Source organism: Panthera leo, chromosome A2 (genome assembly GCF_018350215.1).
Source record: "Panthera leo isolate Ple1 chromosome A2, P.leo_Ple1_pat1.1, whole genome shotgun sequence".
Classification (NCBI taxonomy): Eukaryota; Metazoa; Chordata; class Mammalia; order Carnivora; family Felidae; genus Panthera; species Panthera leo.
This window is the reverse complement of record NC_056680.1, coordinates 110078922-110102553: the sequence shown is the minus strand read 5'-3', so window position 1 is coordinate 110102553 and position 23632 is coordinate 110078922. Positions and strand designations below refer to the sequence as shown.

General features: G+C 35.4%; 1 protein-coding gene across 4 annotated transcripts in view; it reads right to left on the bottom strand.

Moving 5' to 3' along the window:
• The window catches only part of HDAC9 (histone deacetylase 9), a 957815-nt gene that overhangs the window by 422834 nt on the left and 511349 nt on the right, over positions 1-23632 (bottom strand). For 3 of the 4 annotated variants that reach the window (XM_042919682.1, XM_042919691.1, XM_042919708.1), the window contains 4 exons: positions 19381-19622; positions 14271-14421; positions 13158-13284; positions 10775-10896 (listed from right to left, as the gene is read on the bottom strand). In XM_042919682.1, the coding sequence (XP_042775616.1) occupies positions 10775-10896; positions 13158-13284; positions 14271-14421; positions 19381-19622 (642 nt within the window). The remainder of the gene's footprint in view (positions 1-10774; positions 10897-13157; positions 13285-14270; positions 14422-19380; positions 19623-23632) is intronic. The other variant, XM_042919700.1, reaches the window with a different exon arrangement.

Sequence of the window (23632 nt, the reverse complement as noted above, 5' to 3'; positions counted from 1 at the left end):
ATAAAGGACACTTTAATTTCAAAAAACCCAGTGAGTGGCTGAACATTTAAAGAAAATATAATTGCAAACATTTCACCACTTATTTTCTGTCACATTTTAATTTATTTCATTAGATATGTCTAGAGATACATAAGTGCATATATTTGCATGGAATATTTTCCCCAGTGTTTCAAGTTATAAAATTGTGAATATTACAAATTAGGAGTCTTTTTTTTTCAATCATTCTTATGATTATACAGCAGATGGCTAAATGCTTTTAAAATCTTAATTATTATTTTTTGCCAATTTCTCATTCCAATCTTATCTAAAATGTCCTGCCTGTTTCTAATTGAGCATTTTACGGGGAGTGAAAAATATGTCATTAGAGTTTGTTACAGTTAATTATAATGAATTGGAGACATAATTCTGTAAAAGCACCATCATTTCTTATTTATACGGTCTTCAAATTATTAACATTTTCTTATCTTCCTCTCCATGAAACATGATAATATATTTCCTTTTGGACTTAGATACATCTTAGGAATCATTTGCTCCAAATCTTTTCTTTAAAAAATCTGAATCCAAATCATGAAATGCTATGTTTAAGGTCAGATATTAGTGACAGGGTTAAGACCATAGTTCTAGATGCCTTTTACCATTCCACGTCTTCCGTAATTATACTCTGTGGCTACTACTAACAACGCCTACCATGAATGTCATACCATCGTCTCAGTAACTCATACAGGTAACATGTACTGAGACTACTACGTATCAGTCACTGTGCTGGGCACTTTCATGCAATATCTTTATTGCTTATAATAATTCTGCAAGGCAAGTATTTTCCATATTTGACATTTGAGGCTCAGAGAAGTCCTCTAACTTTCCCATGGTCACATAGTTTGAAGTGGTAGCACTATGCTGTAATTCTCAGCCAGATCTAATTCCAAACCATAAGATTATTTTCCATGCTTTGTCCTTCTAGGGCATAATAGCTTTTTCATACTAGTTTCCCCCACAAATACTTTGAGTTAGATTTTCAAAGTTCTTACAAGGTTGTTTAATTATCACACAATTTGCAATTGATTCTTGCTCTTGGCTCTAACTAGTTATCATCCATATTGCACATACAATCTGTGAGACCAGCTTCTTGTTTATTGAATTGTGAAACTTCAACCATTTTGTTCCTTGATTCTAACCTAACCACAACTAACTTTTGAATAAATAATTCTCAGGAACATTAATTTCTATGCTTTTTATAATTTTTAAATTAACAAATATATATAAATCTGTATTTTTTCTCTATCACAAGAAACGTCATTATTCTAAACCATTTAATTTTTAAGTAAATACTAGTAATTTATCAACTGCAGCATGCACAATCACTAAGAAAAAAATGCAAAAGCAAAAAAAAAAAAAAAAACCCCAACAAACATGGCTGGTTGAACTATGAAAATACTATCCATTAGATCCATTCAGATTTCAGACGTTTGTTTAAGAAATTAGCATTTTAGAATCAATGAAATAGTTTTAAATGGCTAACTTTTCATAATCAAAGTGATTAAATCTATCAAAAGGTCTGCTTTTAAAAAGTAAATTATCTATGTAGAATATTAAATCCTATTTTAAACAGGAACTAAATTTTCTAATTTTTGGAGGGCTATGGTTGGTTTTTCTTATCTTTTCATATCTATAGAGTTTGATATAATGAGAAAAGTAAGAAAAACACAGAAAAAAAATCCTTATAATTCCCAAATCGTGCTTACACGGTAGTTTAAACTCCGTTGCAACCCAATATTTCATCAAATTTATTTTCAAAGTACCAAAATCAATAGGGTGTTGGTTCCTATTAAGGAGATGACATACAGAAGAGGGGATAGAAGGAATTATCACAGAATATTTCATTAGGCAAAGACTTCAGCACAAAGTGTTGGATTCCTTCCACAATGTGATTTTAAAATTATTTCAGTCTATTCTGTCACAGTTTTAGCACATGGATTTGTTAGTCATGACCAAGCTGAGAAAGACAGTCAATCATTTATGTTAATCTTTAAAAAAATCTATTATAATTAATTGGTAAGAATTCTATTGCTTAAATATAAATCTGTCACCTCGAAAAGTTGGTAAAGCTATGTTTAAAATTTTTTTAAAAATATTTTACAGGTTTAAAAGTCAATGGCGGACGTCTGGTATTAACTCCGACACGTAAAGAGCTTAGAAATCTTCACTTCCATCCTCACCACAAGAAAAAAGGCTGAGCAAAGTAAAAATCAACGTGGTTTTCTTAGATCCTTCAGAGAATAGAGGTCTCAGAGCAAACTGCTACCCTGAAATCTGGAGAGCCAGGAAAATACAGAAAATCACAGCTGAGATCAGTTTACTGGAAGCAGAAGCCACTGGAGCCAGTAACGGGTAGGAACGTCTAAATGTAATTTTGATGAGTTGCTAGAGGCACAAATCGCTCAAGGCTGATATGGACTAACTCACTGGATGGGCTTAATCTCAGGGGGTTTTATGCATAAGAACCAAAGCAGGTTCTCTAAGTGAAGATCAGTGAAAAGTCCCCTCCTATGTAAGTGAGGGCAAGGAGCAGGGATGGAAGAGAGGAGAAAAGTAACCATTTTGAAACATCCCCAGGGAAAAGGTAACAATTTAAAAATCTGTACATGAGAAAAACCTGCCCTGCAAGGGAAAATATTTTACCAGATCTTTACTTGACCTGGAGGGTAGAACAATAAGCCTTCTCCAGCACCTTCTAGCCTTTCTGTCTCACTTAAGCAGAAACAGTTCTGGAGGTCACGGATCACAGATTTAGGTCCACTAAAAAACTTAAGTTTAAGCATAAGATTATAGAATACTGATGTTCCCCAATGTCTGACCACCACATCAATAGGGTTCCAACATAAAACAATGGATTATAACTAAGAGAGCTGTAAATGAGACTCCATTTATAAAGAAATTCTTAGGGAAATCCTAAGAAAGGGAGGAAAACAAACAAAACCAGGAAACTCTGTCAACTACAGCTACAGTAAACATTAAAAGCAGTCCAGTTCCAGCCAGATTAACATAAAATCCACACCAAAAACTTAACCACTCAATTTCTATTTTCTAATATCAGATCCAGCTTTCAACAGAAAATTGCAAAGCATGCTAAAAAGTCAGAGAAAACACAGTCTAAAGAGATAAAGCAAACATCAGGCCAGACTCAGATAACATAACGATTTTGGAATTATCGGATAGAAAAAATAACTGAGTACTATGTGAAGGGCTCTAATGGAAAAAGTTGACCGCATGCAAGAACATATGGGTAAATGTAAGCAGAGAGATGGAAACACTAAGAGAGAATGAAAAGGAAATGTTTGAAATCAAAAGCACAGAATGAATGCCTGTGATGAGCTCCTCAGTTGACTGGACATGGCTGAGGAAAGAATCAATGATCCCAAAGATATGTCAATAGAAGATTCCCAAGCTGAAAGACAAAGTAAAAAAAGAACACAATATCCTAGAACTCTGAGACAATTACAAAAGATATACTGTATGTATACTGGTAATGCCAAAATAGCAAGAAAGAACGGAACAGAATATTTAAATAATGACTGAAATCCATTGAAAACTCTGTATAGGAATTTCAGGGAATGAGGATCAGTATAAATTCCAAAAGCTAAAGACCTAGGAGTATCATATTCCAACTGCAGAAAACCAAAGACAAAAGAGTATCTTCAAAGAAAGCAGAGGACATTAGAAAGCAACCTGTCTAGAGAGTAACAAGGGTACAAATTGTATCAGATTTCTGGTCAGAAACCATGCAAGTGATCAGAGTGTACTGAAATGTTTAAAGTGTTGCAAGAAAAATCCACAGCAATTTAGAATTCTCCCTCTGTCCCTCTCCCCTGCTCCCACTGTCCCTCCCTCCTTCTCTCTCAAGAAAAAACAAACAAATCCACAGAAGGTACAAAAAGAGGGGAAGATAAAATAAATAAATAAATAAATAAAGTAAGTATGATGATTAGAAAACAGTTACAAACATGGTGGTAATAATCTAATGATATCAATAACCACTTTACTTTTTTTTTTATTAGAGAGAGAGAGAGAGAGAGAGAGAGAGAGAGAAAATGAGCAGGGAAGAGGGGCAGAGGGAGAGAGACAGAGAATCCCAAGCAGGCTCCATGTATGGTGAAGTCTGGGGTCATGACCTGAGCAGAAATCAAGAGTCAGCACTCAACCTACTGAGCCACCCAGGCACCCCCCACCAGTAACCACTTTAAATATGAATGGTCTAATACACCAATTAAAAAAGACTGTCAGACTGGATTAAAAAAACAAAAAACAAAACAAAACATGGGGAACCTGGGTGGCTCAGTCAGTTGAGCATCTGACTTCAGGTCAGGTTATGATCTCATGGTTAATGAGTTCCAGCCCTGCATAGGGCTTGCTGCTGTCAGCACAGAGCCTGCTTAGGATCCTCTGTACCCCTCTCTCTCTGCCCCTCACCCTCCCTTTCAAAAATAAGTGAATTAAAAAAATTAAAAAAAAAAAAAACCAACTATACATTGCCTATAAGAAAGCGATTTTAAAAATAAAGACACAGATAGATTAAAAGTAAAGGGATAGAGAAAAATATGCCATGCTATCACTGGGAAATTACAAATTAAAACCAAAATGGGAAACCATCATAACCTATTAAAATGTTTAAAATCCAAAAAACTGAAAGTGAAAATACCAAGTGCTGGTGAGTATGTGGAACAACAAGGACTCTGACCCACTGCTGGTGAGTATGCAAAATGGCACAGCCACTTTGGAAGACAGTTGGGAACTTTTTTTTTTTTCCACAAAACTAAACATAGTCTTATCATAAGATCCAGCTGTCACACTCCAATGTGTTTACATAATTGGGTTCAAAACTTACATCACACAAAACCTACATGGGAATGTTTACAGATTTATTCATAAATGCTAAAATTCGGAAGGAACCGGGATGTCTCTCAATAAGTAAATGGATGTACAAACTGTGGTTCCTTTATACAGTACAATATTATTTAGCAATTAAAAGAAATAAGCTTACAAGGCACAGGAAGACATGAAGGGATCTTAAATGCATATTGCAAAGCCAAAGAAGCCAGTCTGGAAGGCTGCACACATTATTCTATACAGTTCCAACTATATGACATGCAGCAGAAGGCAAGGCTATAGAGACAGTAAAAATACCAGTGGTCACCAGGGGTTGGTCAGAGAGAGGGATGAATCCATGGAGCAGAGAGGATTTTTAGGGCAGTGAAACTATTCTGCATTAAATTGTAATGATGGATACATGACATGACATTACAAGTGAGTCAAAATCTATAGAACTTTACAACACTAAGAGTAAACCTTCATGTAAATTTTGGACTACACTAATAATAATGTACCTAGTAGTTAATTAATTATACCAAATGAACCACACTAATGGAAGATGTAAGTAAGAGCAAATACTGGTGGTGGAGAGGAATAAATGACATGGAAACCCTCTGTACTATCTGCTTAGTTTTTCTGCAAATCTAAACTTAAAGTCTAATAATTTAAAAATAAAAGTCAGGGGTGCTTGGGTAGCTCAGATGGTTAAGCGTCTGACGTTCGGCTCAGGTCATGATCTCAGGGTTCATGAGTTCGAGCCCCGTGTCGGGCTCTGTGTTGACAGCTCACAGCCTGGAGCCTGCTTCGGATTCTGTGTCTCCCTCTGTCTCTGCTCCTCCCCTGCTCGCACTCTGTCTCTCTCTCAAAAATAAATAAACATTAAAATAAAATTAAAAAATAAATAAAAGTCAAGAGCAGAAACTAAAACTCAGTTGGGCCCCAGTGAACACAAAGCATCAATTGGTGTTCCTCCTATGGTAGGTGACGGAAACAAGTTTGCTGCTATTTTCTGATACCATATTTGGCTCTGAAATGCCAGGCAAATACAAAGCTGACAAAACCCTTTATTCCAATGTTGACGTTAGTACTGCAAGTTGCACATAGCTTAAAAACAATGTTTGTCACTTTCTCCCCAGTTACTTGTTTTATCAATAAATGTGGCAGAATGTCAGACCTTAAAAAGTCTTTCCTTAACAATAAGACATTTGGTTAAGTTGATAAAAATACATGAAACTGAATTCCTTCTCAACTAGAAACATAAAATTAACTAAGCACTCCTTAAATCTTAGCTAAGATCCTAATCTCATTACATGCAATACTTAATGCAATTTCCAAAATAACTATATGAACCAAAAGCAATAATTACTCGCATTTTACAGATGACAGAGTCATAGGATAAAGAGGTTAAGTAAATTTCCTAAGATTGAGGATCCACATTTTGAATGGGTAGGTGGATTCAAAGCCTGTTGTTACTGTGCCACATTGCTTTTTGATTCTGGGAAAACTGCTGTAACTTTATCACAAAAGAAATATCCTACTAATTTTAAGTGAGAATGACCGCAACAATGGAATTAAGGCAGCGTGCTAAAGATATGAAAAAATAATCCAGTTTTTGTTGACCTGGAATAAGATTCTGAGTGACATTTTTACAAGCATAAGCACTATTTTAGTGCTATCTGTGCAGAAACGTGTGTGCATGCCCACATGTGCACATAAGCATGTGCTTGTGTATCATGAGAAAAACACAGAATTAGAAAGACAGAAGGGGGAAAAACTGATTTTAAAACAGTTGTATTAATTCTGGATTATAATAACTCGAATGGGTCACCAAGGTACCACAACAGAACTTCTAACTGCTATTCCGAGGGAGATTTATAAAGCTATATATCTCATCTCTGCCTTCTTTCCAACTTACTCAGTGTGGAAAATGACACTGGCCTTCCAAAATCTGAACTTATGTTTGGACCCCTTCCATCCTTGAGTCTTACTCTAGTGTTGCTGACCATTAAAATGAATATTTCATTGGGGCTGGAACAGCCCTATTAGCCCATGCCAAGCTTTATATGGCTTGCATGCTTTAAGAGGTCAATCTAGCCAACCAGTTCACTTTGTTCAAAAGTATTAAATAAACGGAATGACTGTAACATTCAAAGAAAGGCAAAGTTCACTAGGTAAGACCCCAATAATATGATGGAGCATAAAACTTCTAGAATTTTTTTACCATAATATTTTATGAAACATATGTACACACTCACTGGAAATAGAATCCAATTCAAATGGTTTTGAAGGTCAGTTCAAAGTCACCACATATGCAGTATCTTTGTGAGAAATACGTACTATTTCAAAAGCGTCTGGACCCAGAAGCTTCCTTTCTCTATTTTATACTTTATTATCAGTCTAGAAGGGTACTATATTAGGGGGAAAAAGTCACCTACTACACTATAATATAATTTGCAGCCAAAACACAAAGTTCAGTAAAATATTATAAATTTCAGTATCAACAAATCCTTCTCTCGTGGAACAAAAAGAATCACAGAAGGTAATTCTAAAAGGAAGTGCTATTTTAAGTGTGGGCGATAAATATAAAAGTTGAAAACAATTACTTCATTCTCAACTTCACAACTAATTATGAAATCCTTCCTTGTTCACTGTGGTGAAAGGATCAAAAGACTCTCAATTTCTGTATTTACATGTGAATTACGAATGGGCCTGATTACAGCCACCTATTTGTATTATTCTGATGCTTCCTAAATGCCCAAATTCTAAGAGCAACTAGGATTCTCCTAAGGGGAAGGAAGTAAAGGTCTACTTTGCATGACAAAGGTCAGATTTCTGCAGACAAATGAAACTTCTATGGGTGACTGTTCCTAGGTTATCACTGTCAGGCTGGGTCCTGGGAGGTCAAGAGAGGTTCCAAATTGTGCTCACTGCTTCAGGGATGCCCTTGGGGCCACTTTAATCATTTTAAGATCATTAAAACTTTTCTTATTCTGGTTCCAGCTTTATCCCCTAAATCTCACTAACACATACTGGCAATTCAGACCTGATGCAGGTTAAAAGGAAATTGAAGGTACTGCATTTAGTATTATATGCAGATCGAAAAAGAGAACCCACTTATTTAACAACTTCTTTAAAATTGGGTTCAGTGAAATTCAAGTAGACCACAGAGGGTCATAATCAGGCCCCAGTAGAAAAACTTGACTCTATTATAGCTATCCTGGTATTTACACTATGTGATCGATGATGCCACTACTCTAGATCTCATTTAATATGATGTAGGTTTATGTGACAATCATCTTAGTTTCCCCAATCATTACATATGTTTAATTATAATTACAGTAATAGTTTATTATTTACTTTTTTGGTAATAACTATTAAGCCATAAACATACAACAAATGCTGAAGTAAAAATTATTGCTTGACTATATTTCAGTGCTCTTCCATTTAGTGAAAATATATCTCTAAACTTTCACACAATGGATTGATTATAGTTAGAAGACTACTATTCTGCCTATTTGTAATTAAGGAAGAGTATCTCTTAAGTATTTTAGATAATGTGTAGAAAACATCTGTATTTAATTATATCATACTTCTCTTAGATGATGGGAATTGAATAAAGAGATATTTTGAAACATCTATACAGATATAAAAGTATTAATGGCTATTCAAGAGTTTCATTGGTATAGTGCTTGAAAAAGTTTCATTTTACAAATCCTTGGTCTAATGCTTCATAAATGTCAGATTTTCAATATAAAAGGAGTCAACTTCAAATACCAGGCAAATACAGAAAATATAACACTAGCAAAGACAAGGGCTGTATCTTTTCACCATTATTATATATCACATAGACACAGTAAATGTCTTTCCTATTAGTACAGATTTGAATAAAATTTTGTAACATACACACTGAGCAGGATTTCTCTTTGAATTCTGTTGTGGACTGAGAATTTTTACAAGAATAAATTAACAGCTTGCTAGTCATTCCTCACAGAGGAAAAAAATCCTAAACTGTTCTCATGGAAACTGGGACACAAAGTGTGGGTTTTTAGTACTTGTTCTGAAGTATTGAAAAAGATCAGATTTTCTTTCTGGATGCTTTACTGGCTCCAAATGCCACTTCTTTTCAAAGTCAGTGTCAGTTCTGCAGTCAGTTTTCAGTCTCCCAGTGGTAAGAATATATTCAAAGGCTGTGTGCACAGCAGGGTAGAAGTCTTTCTCCATGAATGTAACTATATCACTCATCAGTAACCTCCTGCCATAAGGGGACTTATGTTTTCTTTCCTTTTAGTGACTCCTTGGGCTCTTGAATGCCAGTCACTGCCCCGAGACCCGGGGCAGTATTCACATAATCTCTGTCAATAGTTCCTACACATGTCACTGGTGCAACTAAATGTCAAGACAGCAGATCAAAGTCTGCACATTCTAAAACTCATGTCCTTTATGGATCAATTTCCATAAACTATACTCTATGTTTTAGAAATACGTGGAGGCTCAGTCTTTGCTTTCTTCCTTTTATCCCAGAGAAGTTTATTGACATGAAAGGCAATCTGATTTGTACATAATAGGGTGAAATTCTGATGTAATACATAAAACTCATTCTTCCCTTTGCATAGCCTTCTTGAGGTATTTTACTTCTCGAAGCATTTTACTCTACCTATTGTCTTATGGTAGAAATGCAAAACTCTGCGAGCTATTAAAATTAAAAGGCATGGATTGCTTTCCAATACTTCACTGATCTACCCCAGTACCTGGTACATAAGATGGTAGGTAATAAATTTTTACTTATGATGGGTTTATTTTTAAATCTTCATTATGCTATAGGTAAATTATGACAGAATATAGCTTTAGCGTGTGTTTTTACAATCTGTATCCATTTTAATTATTCAAGGTTGCTTGGGAAAATGAATATAATTATTTGAAATCATTTCCACTCTCTAGATTTCATATACAAATTACATACATGTACACTTCTTAAGAAGACCTGAGTAAAATACGATAGACAAAACTATCTTCTCTGAATACATTTTCGGGTTATTTCTGGATACAAAAATTTTTAAGTTTAGAACTTTCTCTAAGAAAACATAACGTTTAGAATAGAATGTACACAAATGCTATTTATGCTTATATCTAGCTAAAGTCTAAATATATTTATTACAGGGGTAAGAGCATGTAACAAATTAAATAAGCACATATCAGAGGGCTGAAAAAAGAGAAGACAAGAAAACAAATACAAGCCTTAGAGCCAGAGGCGTTTTACTAAACTCCAAATGGAAGCTTCATTGTCCAAGTTCCCCTAAGCAAGTTTTTATATAATTACATGAGAGTATTAGGTACAAACCATCACTCAGAGTTCTCTTATAATCTGTGAGACGTTAGGCAAGTCACTTACTCAGAAGGTAGGTAGCCTTGGCCTTATATGTTTTCACCACTCAAACAATTAAAATTTACGGATTTTAAAATGTGTGATGAAAAGAAAGTTTATTATTCCCATTTTTGTAGTAAATGGTTGAGGGTCAAGAAAAACTTAGGTAAATGGAGGAAATTACAGAGGTCCTCATTGGTGGAGATTTAAATTTTCTAAGAAACCAAATTTCTATTTTCCCTAATTCTAATCTTTGTTGCTAATAAGACAATAATTTGTTTATAATCCAAACATGATGAACTTTTAAATTTGAAAAGGTACTTTGATTATATACTGCATCAACTGATGTTGAAACTGGGGTGTGTGTGTGTGTGTATGTGTGTGTGTGTGTGTATGCACACATGCACATATTTGTTTATGCTAAGGGCAGGGGTGGAGAGGGTGTGATAGTTATGATTCAAACCCTTTGACCCTTTCCTCTAGAGGCAAAATTAAATTACAGGTATGTTATGGAAGAGCAAGTGGAGTCTTGCTAAACCAACTTACCAGTTTTTCGAAGGGGGAAATCATCCTTTGCATCTTGTGCTCCTGGTAATGTGTATTTGTAAGATGGAGATGTTCCACTCAGGGGTGGAGAGCTTTGATCCAGTGACGTGTGGTGGGCAGCCCTACAAAAGAAAAAGAGGGCTCACCATTTGCTCTGGAGTTTTTACTGCGTGTTGGCCAGCAATAATCAGTTGCACATGCTGTGCACGTGTCTCAGCTGTGTTTATGTTCTTTCTTTTTAGTGTGTACAAACCACAGCCTCATGTAACCAAGTTCACTTTGGCAGAGTGGTACAGAATGCTGCAGGATTCCCAAGAATGACCACGGCGTGTGCGATCACACACTTACACAGAAATTTGCTTCACTAAAGAGAATTTACCAAAAGCCTGAGTGTTGATAATCTGAGATTACTGTGCACATTTTGTTAAGAGCCATACTAGTAACGAAGTCATCAGTCAAATCCTTTTTAGTCAAGAAGGTAGAATAACCAAAATAAAAGTTAATATATAGAAGGACTTCATTTTTGAAAACTGCTAGGTAATCTATGAAAGTACATGAGGGTGACTTTTCTACTACAGAGATAGTACAGCGTCAACAGCCTCAGGTCTCCTGATTTCTGCAGCACTTACAAGGTAAAGATTGGCAATCGCATATTTCTTCAACATGAAAATGATTTTTAAAAATGTTTTCTCTTCCCCGCACAAATATAGTGAAAGAGTTGTACTGCACCACTGGAGAAGAGTTTCCAGGACTGAACATTGTGTATCCAGTGGATATAACACCCATGATTATCATATACAAAGAAACCAATGAACAGGGCAGGGTTCTGCCAGTATTATCTATTTGAATCACGTATTCTCAAGAATTAACTGGCTTAAGGGCACTTCATCTAGCCATAGTGAGCAAAAAGCATTAAATTCTGATTCCATAAATTAATGATTTACAGTGTCTGGAGTTGGGCCCTACTGAAGTTCAGTTCAGTATAAAAAGGGACTGCTAACTGATATTTGACAGTCATGTTTAATATACCCAAGGGGACAGCTAAAGAATTTTCAGCTGACACGTTGTTTGTACGTAGTTGTTTCCCATTTAAAAAAGGTATTATCTCTTCTTAAAATGAGCTGTAACTTAGAAGGAATATGAATTAGTTATAAATTATGTATGTAATTTTAAGTAATAAAATGGTATTTATTTCTAAATACTTTGGGCTGTTAACTGAACATCTGAAAATTTTCTTCAGGGACTGGCTTCTCAAGTCAACTGACATGCCTGATGGAAATTACGTAAACCATTAAAAAGTATTCATACAGTACTCTACTTTGCAATCTGCCTCAGTTACCTTTTTTTTTTTTTTTTTGAGAAAAGCAGATACTTATAAAATAGAATCAGAAGGATAATAACTTTTTCAGTAGAACTCCTGGGATGCTCCCAGTTTCAATATAGAGTAATCAAGTATTTACTTCCTTAACCTTGATGATGTGAGGGATCACAAAAAATTCAAGTGTACAATCCGATAGTCAATCAGCAAACACATAAAATGAGAGCAACGATAGTATTATCTATTAGCCTATTATCCAAATATGCTTTATCTATCACTGTTTGTCCTGATTTTAAAAAGCACCACATCCTTCATATTTTACTGAAAGGAGAACTGTGTATTTCATAGTGGCTTTTCCCTGGACCCAGGGAAACACGGATCCATAAATCTGTAATACCATAATGCATTATGTTGTCAGCTTGTGTATCAGAAGCCAGGGTACTCATTTTACAGTGCAGCAAAAAATGAAGTCAGATGGACAGGCGTAAACTAGTCACTGAAGACTTAGCTTTACTTAGTTGCCTTCGTTCTCATTCTTTCCCTTCCCTCCCTTGTCTTCCTGCCTTTTTTTTTTTTTTTTTAAGTCGCAAAGCTTCTGGTCTTTTAAAAATAGCTCAGATCTCCACCTCCTATCGAGCCAAGTAAAATAAAGTCTCAACCTGCCAAATCCTCAGAAATTATTGTAAAGATATCAGATGCACCATCTGAGAATAGAAAAATGCAAACTAGGAACTAATTTCTATGCCCCACCCCACATTTCTGTTACTCATTCACCAAAAAACATATCTACTTCCTTGCCCTCAAGATGATACTTGCTAACATTCGTGAAGCACTGCTCTCTGTGGCATAGTTTACCACATTATTTCACAGGACCTTTCCAGCAACCCGAGAAGGCAGGTATTATTATTATTATAGTCTTCTTACAGAGAAGGACAAGAATTCAAGGAGCTTGACCACAGCCACATAGCTGAGAACGGCAGACCTCGGTTTTGTGCCCAGGCTGGCTGAACACAGAACCTGTGTTCTTGACCCGTGGGAATGAAAAAGGCCAAACACTGAACATACGTGTACCAGAGCTTGGGATGGCGGCTCACGGAATGATTTTTGCCATTAGTTGGAGTGTCTTTTGTTGCTGATTTACTCAACAGGAATTCTTGAAGCTTCTGCTTTACTTCTGTACTTGCCACTGCTCCTGAAACATACACATACAGAAATAGATGTTGACTTGGGGCTTTGTCCTTCCATGCCTCTGGACTATTTAGCAAAAATTAGGAAGTAACACCACTGGTCACTGCATGTGAAGTTTTCCTATTAAAAGAAGAAACCAGAGTCTAAAAACAGGCTTTTGGAAATGGCACAGTAATGTTTTGTAACTGCTGCTCAAAATGCCAATTTTCAAAGGAGCTTTGATGATTTCTTTAATTGCTTCTGCAGAAAGGGGAGTCCCAGAATTAACACTAATTTTTTCCTAAACTTAAAAAAATGAGGACTAAAACACTGCCTTTTAAAAATCAAGACTCTTGGGGGACAATATAAATGACAACACAATACACTGACCTCTCCTGAACTGCTAGTTGGAAAAACTAACATTTTAAAAACCTCTTTTGAGCATTAAACAAATAACTACTGCTGACTGTTCCAGTTCTAGTCATCTGATTTTAAACCTTGCTACATCCTGATTTTGAACTGACCTCAGATAGAGGAATTATTTGGATCTGTCTCCCTCTTGTGGATAGTTTTTTTAAACAAACGTTCTGCCTTAAATCTTCCCAAAGTCTGGGTACTCAAAAACTAAATGGAGGCAAGGCTTGACTTACAGAGAACAATTAATTATAACTTGAGCGGGAGGAAGGCATAGTGAGGAAATGTGAAAGTAAGTTTATTATAAAACAATATGGCATAGCTAGATCGCTTGACTAGAACCTTGTTTTTAAGCCTCAAAAACAACAGAAATAAGCATCTTTGCCAAACAATGCTCTGTTTACTTCCTCTGCAGACTGAAGGCAGAAAGATAATATGTGAATGTCAAAGCTTTACATTTGAGTCCATAATTCATTCTTTTAATTAAATGCAAACAGTTTTGACAAGTTTAATGCCACTCTTTATCAGGCTTCTTTCTGAATGACGATCAGCTAAACATGAGGGAAGAGATTCGTTTTTTACCCTGGTGCCTCTTACTTTCTCGTCCTCTATCTTTGCCTCTGAGAGGAGGAAGCTGTTGTTCTCTGCGATGCCTCTCTACTTCCTGTTCTTGCCTCTGCTGCTCCAGTTTCTGCTCCTTTTCTAGGAGTTCTTGTTGCTGTTTTATGGCTAGAAGTTCCTGTTGCAACTTGCGAGAAGAGAAAGACATGAGAGTGTGCAATTTCTTTAGGCGTTACAGTCATCACTGACCAAAATCAAACTGTTAGGAGATTCTGGAGTTTGTTTCCGTTTAGTTTACATTTTTACTCACTTTTTCAGTAGATGACTGAAATCTAACGACAAACAACTAATGCCATAGATGGTCTTAATGTCATATAAGCAAGTTTTTAGGTAGCTTCAGTTCCTGTGCCGCCCCACCAAAACTCGTTACCAAATTCACTGTAATCTTTAGTTCTATGAGTAGCTTTCCTTTGTACAACTGAAACATATGAAAACAGGCAAAGACAGAAATGGCCCAGAAGTCTGTTTTACCACGTCTCTCACATTATAAATAAACAACGGAAATCTTCATTTGTTATCCTGAGAAATAGTATGAAAATAATCAAATCTAAGGAATGGTGAGAAATAAGTTAATTTGGGAGAAGTCTACCTAAAACAGAATGAATGTTAAAAATTCCTAAACCTTACAGAGAAGGCTCTCAGATTAATGTAATCTATACATCCAAAATAGGCTTTGTTCTCAAAGCAGCAAACGTTCATTCATTCATCCAGCAGGCAAAAACACTCAGAATAGAGAGAGTGGTCAAAATGAAGTCACTTCCATTAAACTACTATCTGGTTGTCTGAATCCCTTGAATTCACTTCCAAACAAAGAAGAACATGAATATGAAGGCTTCTTAAAAACTGTATGGAGATGTCAGTTTTCTCTCAGGCAGAGAAAATGAATAACGGTAAATGTGCTCACTGACGAATACCTAAAGACGATGAGTTCTACCCAGGCTCTGGTATTACCAGATAAGAAATCTAGACACCTTATTAAACTACTTAAAGCCCTGGGTCCTCATATGTCAGAAAAACAATCTCCTTCACACATCATGCTCACAATGCATATGGAATTTACTGGGTAAGTTTGAACGACACTAATTTTAATGATTATTACTATATTTAGATCTCAGTCCTAATGAAGTTAGCGTAATTTGCTGTTTTAGGTATCTACCTAATATAAGTCTGAAATTTTTGTTGAAAAGTAAGAGAACAAAACCAAAAAGCTTTGTGGAATGGCATGAGAGTTACTCTGAAGCAAAAGGAAGCCAACTTTGTATGCAGACCATAATAGCCTCACCTCTCCCAGAAGGATATGGTTACAAGCATTTCTGGTTACTCTTCACATTAAAATCTTCGCCATTTTGGCTTTGAGATACCAGTCCCTTATTGGATGTTTCTACATACTCCATTTTAAAGGAAAAGTTTATAACTTCACTTAAACTATGCCTTGAATATTAATTCTTTTAAAAAAATTTTTAATGTTTATTTATTTTTGAGACAGACAGAGTGTGAGCAGGGGAGGGATGGAGAGAGAAGGAGACACAGAATCCGAAGCAGGCTCCAAGCTATAAGCTGTCAGCAGAGAGCCCAATGCAGGGCTGGAACTCATGGACCACGAGATCATGACTTGAGCAGAAGTTGGACACCTGACCAACTTAGCCCCCCAGGCACTCCTAAATATTAACTCTTTACAGCTATTGGGAGTGGTCAAATTGATTCATTGCTTCAACCAAAGCCCCAGTGAAATTGAAATTTAATCTATTTTAGAAAACTAGAAAAATCACACAACTTAGTCTCCATAGCTACTATTCATTATTGAAGACTGCAGGAATGATATTGAAAAAAAAGAGAAGGAAATAAAACATCAACCCCCAGTTTCAGATGTTCTGGACTGATACAGGACACAGAGAGGATGATGTGGTAGTTTTGATGGCAGACCAGGCAAGGCTAAAAATCCTAGAACAACCATTTACTGGCTGTGTGTCCTTCGGCAAGTTACAGTATTTCTCTCTGCCTTAGCTTATGTGGGTTGAAAAATGGGATAACAACATCTAACTCAAGAGATGTTGATGACAGAAGCCAAAAATTGATGCTAATAAAAGCTTCATGTACTATGTGTTCCTCATAAACATAAAATCCAAATGAAAGTTAAAAGCACCAATTCTTACCCTTTCCCATGAAAGAGTAAATTAAAATTTAAAAAGTTAAAAGCTTCCTAAACTCGAAAGGAAATTTAAATTAGGTCTTTAGTTTCTGAGAAAACGACTTACTACTTTAGCAAATCACTTTAAAAGGTAAATTTTCCTTTTGGCTATCTCAGAATCTTTTTCCTGTCAAGAGCCTCCTCTTTTCCTCTATTTTCCAGATGTCAGTAAACTAACTATACTACTTTGAGCTAAAGTAACAATCAGTTACTTACTTGCTACTATTGACTTGTGAGTAAAATGAAAAAATACATTACTTCAAAAACTTTCCTATGGCTCTTTACAACTACAAAATGCATCAAATATAAGTGAAAAGAAGTATTTAAAGCAGCAACTTTTTATTATTGCCCTGTATTCAGTGCAACGTGAGTCAGGTACCACAGTAAAATGAACTATACAGTTACCTTAAAAAGCATGGTGAAGGGCACCTGGCTGGCTCAGCTGGTAGAGAATGCGACTCTTGATCTCAGGGCTGTTGAGTTCAAGCCCCACATTTGGGGTAGAGATTATTTAATGAATAAAAGTTTAAAAAATCCTTCACAAAAAGTATGGTGAAGCATATAAATCTTATTCATTCATCAATGTCATCCTAACATGGCAAGAATGAATGGAGAAGGAAATCTAAACACCAATGTTCCAAATATTTTTCAAGGGTCAAATAGTAATGCTTTAAAGTCATTCAAAAATAATCCTGTAAACTAAATTAAGGTTTCCTATTCTACTCAATACAGTTATGAGCTACTGTTTCCACATGAGACCCAAAACAAAATCCCCACTCTTAATTTAGGGTATCTTACAGATCAGTAAATTGCAAGAGTTCTTTTAAAATTTTTTTAATGTTTATTTATTTCTGAGAGAGAGAGAGAGAGAGAGAGAGAGAGAGACAGACAGAGTGTGAGGAGGAGAGGGGCAGACAGAGAGGGAGACACAGAATCTGAAGCAGGCTCCAGGCTCTGTCAGCACAGAGCCTGACGCAGGGCTTGAACCCACAAATCATGAGATCATGACACATGCAGAAGTTGGACACGTAACTGACTGAGCCACCCAGGTGCCCCTAGAGTTCTTTTAGTAAAGTTCACTAGTAAAAGAAAAAAAAATCATGACATTTTATACCAGATGTCAAAGGCTTTTTTGGAATATAAGATACAATAGGCTTTCCAGACTAAGGGAAATATCTTAGAAAAAAACAAAGAACACAAGGAAGAAGGTAGAACTTTTACCTTCTCAGATACTAATATTAATGTGGTAAAATTATATAACATCAACACAGATTAATTATCTATATTAATCTGACATAAATATGCTGTATCCAATATGCAAGTGAGTAATAGATCAAGCGTCTATTGTACAATATTATAAATATGATAGAATGTGTAATTGATTGTATTAGTAAATTAACACGTGTTTAAATCATCTTGAAGGACGCAGATAATTAATTATGACAGTAATATAAAGTAGCAAGTATTTATAATAAAATTCCATTTTATTATTTATTCCATAAAAATTGAATTTTATTATAAATATTTGCTACTTTATATTATTGTCATAATAAATTAAAACTAAACATGTACTTAATCAGAACAAAATAGCCTTGTTTTAAATGCCTCTGTCAAGAATTTGAAACATTTCACAAGTAAAGTTAAAGTAACATTTATCTTAAAGATACAAGAAGAAATAGATACATAGATACATGTAAAATGACTTGACAACAAAATAGTCCATCATAAAATATTCTGGGACATAGACATATTTCTCCAAGAATAATGTAAACAACTTCGGTCTCAAACTGTCAACTACACCCAAAATTCTTTTAATAAATTTTTATCTGTGGTCTATTGAACTTATATAAAAATGTTGAAAATATTTGCCCAGGTTTCTTCAAATATAATTCCACTGAGCTTTTTCTGTCATTATTTTGAATGAATATTATAGGGTCTTCTTCGTAGGGAAAATACTCAGAACGTATACTTATAGGGAGGTGGTTGGAAGGATGGGGGAAAATAGCTGATGGGGGTTAAGGAGTGCATGTGTTGTCATGAGCACCGGGTGATGTATGGAAGTGTTGAATCACTATATTGTACACCTAATACCAATATTACACTGTATGTTAACTAACTGGAATTTAAATAAAAGCTTAAAAAAAAAAGAATATCCACTTATAGACAAAAAAAAAAAAAACCCAAAACAACACAGTCTCTCTCTTCGCATAAAGTGACTAATTTATCCTTTCTGATAAATAGATTATGCAGATTCTTTAAAGATATAAAATGAAGGGGCGCCTCAGTGGGTCAGTCGGTTGAGCATCCAACTCTTGATTTTGGCTCAGGTCATGATCCTAGGGTCATGGGATTGAACTCCTCTGTGCTAAGCATGGAGCTTGCTTGAGATTCTCTCTCTTTCTCCCTTTGTCCTTCTCACCCACTCACTCATGTGCTCTTTCTCAAAAATAAATAAATAAATAAATAAATAAATAAATAAATAAATAAATACACACACACACACACACACACACACACACACACACACACACACACAATGGATCTTCCCAGGGTCATTCATGATTCTTGGCGGAGAATAGATAAATGGGGCAAATGAACAAACTCACATACCAGAGAATAAACAGAAGGTAAGAATCACTATTTTCCACCACTGATGCTGTAAACTAATGGATGAGAGTAGTGGAGGCCCCTCCAAGAAGCAAAGCAGGTTTTTCATCAGCATTCTTACTACTTACCCAAGGTTTTCACCAGTAAAATCACAATTTCCTCCAAGCCATACCTCCATACCTCCATGTCTTAAACATTCCTCCTCTCCCCACCCCAGTGCTCCTTCTTATGCTCATGTCATGCTGCAGGCTTCTGGAGTGAAAAGGTCAGAGGCAAAGAAACATTTGCTACCTTGATGTGCTCCTGAAGCTGAGCCTGGTGCTGCCGTGTCAAGTTCTCATGCTGTTTCTGAAACTCTGCAATCAGGAGTTGCTTCTGGATTTGCTGCTGTTGCTGGATAAGGAGTAATTCTTGCTGCAGTTGCTTTTCACGGACAACAGGATCCACCACAGGCATCATCATCCTGAGGTCTGTCCTCAGGTCTAAAGGTGAGATGGGCTCCAGGCCCACAGGAACCTCTGATTTCACATCCACTAGAGAAACAGGGGGAAAAAAAGGGTGGGGGTAGGGGGCATGACAGAGGATAAGAAATTAGTACAGTGACTTGGAAACAAACAAAAAATAAAAGGGATTATTATACCCTAATACCCCTTCATGAATCTTCTAAATTTCTCTTTTCAAGGAGATGAATCAAAACAAAACAAAACAAAACACCAAAAAGATGAATCTAATCATTTACTGGTATATAAGTCATTCATAAAAACTATTCTACTTGATCAGTTATGCAAGTCAGGTAAACTTAGGACAAAAAAATGCAACTCTGTTGAGAAGATGCCAGGTTATAACACAGAAGTATCACAACTCAATTTCTACACTTGCAAACATTTTGGTTTGTAATTAGAATCAGAAGACAGATTCTCAGATACACTCCTTAAGAATTAAGTGCCTGGTTGGCTCAGTCAGTTTAGCTTCCTACTCTTGATTTTGGCTCAGGTCATGATCTCACCGTCATGAAATCAAGCCCTGCTTCAGGCACGTGCTAGCCGTAGAGCTTGCTTAAGATTCTCTCTCTCCCTGTCTCTCTGCCCTTTTCCCCTACTTGTGCTCTTTCTCTCCCAAATAAATAAATAAACAAATAAACAAACAAATAAATAAAGGAATTCCTTAAGAATTAAAGCTTTTTAGCAAGGTATCTGTAGGGCTATGGGACCTAACAAAGAAAACGACAGATCTGCATGCTAAAATCTTGAAAATGATGAGTAGGTTAGCTAACCAACCACAACAATGGTCCCAGGTCCAAACATCAAGGAGTGAAAGTAGCCAACTTTCTATGTACTGTTCTTAAAATGATAATATTTCAGTTACCTTATTCCTAAAATGAGCAAGGCAGAAAAATGGTGAGGAAGCCTAAAACAAATCAAACCACTAGAGGAAGAAGATTTGATGAGAATAATTATAGGACATTTAAAATTTAAATATCTAAAATAAATTAGACAATGCATAACAGTTCATATTATATATATATATATATATATATATATACACATATATACATATATATGTGTATATATATATATATATACACACATACATACATATAATTCTACTCCTGTTAGATAACTTGTAGGATGGAAGGCATAAGCACAAAAGCTCATAGACAAGGAAGACAGGCAGTAACAACATGGAACTATTAAAAGGACTAAATGGAATAATCCACTCCAAGGACTTAACACATATAGTACATTTCTCAATAAATGCTCTGAGTTTTTTAAGTTATATAAAAATTGAAATTTCCTGCATATGAAACTAGATGATACTGTGTGGCTCACAAAACAAAAATATTAAGAACGAGTATGCAAATAAAATTGCATGTGATTTCCATTTAGTACTAGAAAATAAAAACACTAAAACTTCTAGAAAAATGGAAAAAGGAAAAAGAAAATAAAGGAATATAAACAAGCAATTTTAAAAAAATTATCTTTACCAGTAAAGAAATATAAAGTTTAAGTGAAAGTAAGCCATTGTTTTCTAAACATTAAATATCATCTATATGATTCATGTATTTGCCTGTGTGTGTATATAATGGCCCATTGTATGGTGTAAGCATAATACCAAGTAGACAATTATGTATTGCAAGTGGCACTACCAAATAGCTTAAAACTTCTAAAAAATAATTTGGTGATATGTAGGAAGAGGTGTTAAGTATTTTACCATTTGATTCAGGTTTGCCAACTGTAGGAAGATATCTTAAGGAAACAATAGTAACAGGAAAAAACAGTTCAATGTCATACTATTTATTGAAGTATTATTATTTTAATTAAAATCACCAGCTACAAGGAAATGTCTAAGTAAAATATGTCACATCCATATGGTGGAAAAATACACAATCATTAAATCATGGGAACATGAAAAATGCTATTACAACATTAAGTGAAGAAACAGTAATAGAAGTGACACATACCCTATGATAGCTCTTTAAATAAATATCATTTAAGTCAATATACATTTATTGAGAACCTTAAATTCTCAGGTTTGATGCTAGATGCTGGACTGAGCAGTAGAGCAAAAATGACAAAAATTCCAACCCTCCCAGAGCATTGGGTTCTTAACTGTATTAGTCTCTGAATTCGTGTACCAAAGACTGGTGAGGTACAGAAGATAGTTGTATGTGGGGTGGAAATAGGAATAATTTTCTCTTTCTTACTTTTCTGTATTTTTCCAAATTGCATTTAATGCTCTGACTACTACTGTAAGTAACTTACATCTGTAGATTCCAGGTTGGGAACTACAAAGTTTATATTCTGTGTGGATTTAAGAGCTATTTTCATTAAGTCAAGAAAAGCTAACAGAAATCTTGTTTGTAGAAGTTAAGGCTGCAAATACTAAATGAAACATTAATGCCCTTACTTGTCACTTGAATTGCACATGTGTACAAGGCAGGTGGGTGAGGTGGAAGGGGGGCTGGTATCAATCTTGGGTTGCTAACACTGGTCATTTTTCAGTGTATTGATCAGAAGCTTGTGTTGATGATGCTACATATGTCACTTTAATGAAAATGGTAAAACAGTTTATTAATGAACCATTGTTTGGTGGACAAAGTCTTCTAAAACACTGATGTTTATGAAAGGAAAGATAGTAATTGTGACGAGTTGGGGACTAAATGAGGATAGTGGCCTCTAAAATCTCTTTGTTGCAGTACCTGCTATAGAACTTTCAATCAAGACTCTGGAGTAACATGAGATTTTGAACATTAATTTATAGAGTTGGCATAATTCCAACCAAAAGCAATGACTGTTAATGACGTATTTCATTTTTGCATTAAAAAGGCCAAACTACAGCCCCCAGTGTTTACATGGAAATCCCAATAAACAAAGGTTAGAATTTAACCCTATAAAGACAAAATGTAGAATTTCAAAAGACACTGGCCTCTCTCCTTGTTGGCATTGTTATTATCCATAAATTGTGATCATCGAATCTCTTAAAAAAAAAAAAAAACCTTCCCACAAAAAAAGATAAGGGAAAAAAGTCCCAGAACTCTCCAAAACAGCTATTGTCAACCTCAAAGGGTAATTTGACTTCTTAACCTGCTATCCCAACAGAAATGATTGTGTCTAACTGCTTGCCTTTGTTCAGAGACTAATCACTAAATTGTGAAAAATCACCCTCAACTTAGAAAAACTGCTCTTGATTATAAATAATTGCCCAAGACTGAGAGAAAGCGGCAAGCAAGATCCCAGTCTTTCATCCAATTTATTCAGCAGCAATCCACATTCCATTTGTCTAGACTAAATATAGCAGCGTTTATACAAGAAATCAATAGTGCTTGCAGAGAGGAGAGCAAAGGCATGAATATTTCATCAAACTCAGAGAGAAATGGCAATCAGCAAACTGATGGTTCTGTGTAGGTCATCTTTGGCCTGCTGGATTAGTTCTGTTACTTGGACAATAGCTCATCTCTGGCTAATCATAATCATATCATAAGCATTCTTTCTATTTTTAACATTAATTGTATTGTGGGTGACAAAGACTCATCGTATTCCAAAAGAAATGATGGATTTTTCTTACAGCTTCTGTGACAGGCTAATAAGCCTCTCCAGGAGCAATAATAGTAACACAATACCAGGGCTGAGTTTCAACAAGTTACAGTCACTTTCATATCACAGGATGTGAAAGAAAGGGCATTGTCCACAGCTGCTATATTATCATAATTAGAAATAACCAACTTACAAGAAAAAAATTAACAACCAATTTTAACAATGAGGAAATGGAATCATCTCTATTCATAACATTTCTTGCATAGGAGCATGCAAATTCCTTACAAATTACTTAGAACAGGTGCCAGTAGTACATAAGTTAGAAGGAAGTTGATGGAACAAATTGTAGTTATTAGTAGCACTAGTTATAAACAAATGTTTTTTTTTAACAGACCTCAATTACTTTAGCTCAAGACTTCATGCTTTATTCAGACTCACTATGTTTGTCTGAGATTTCAAACACATGCCAACACAAATATATGTTATATTATATTTATGTTATTAATTCT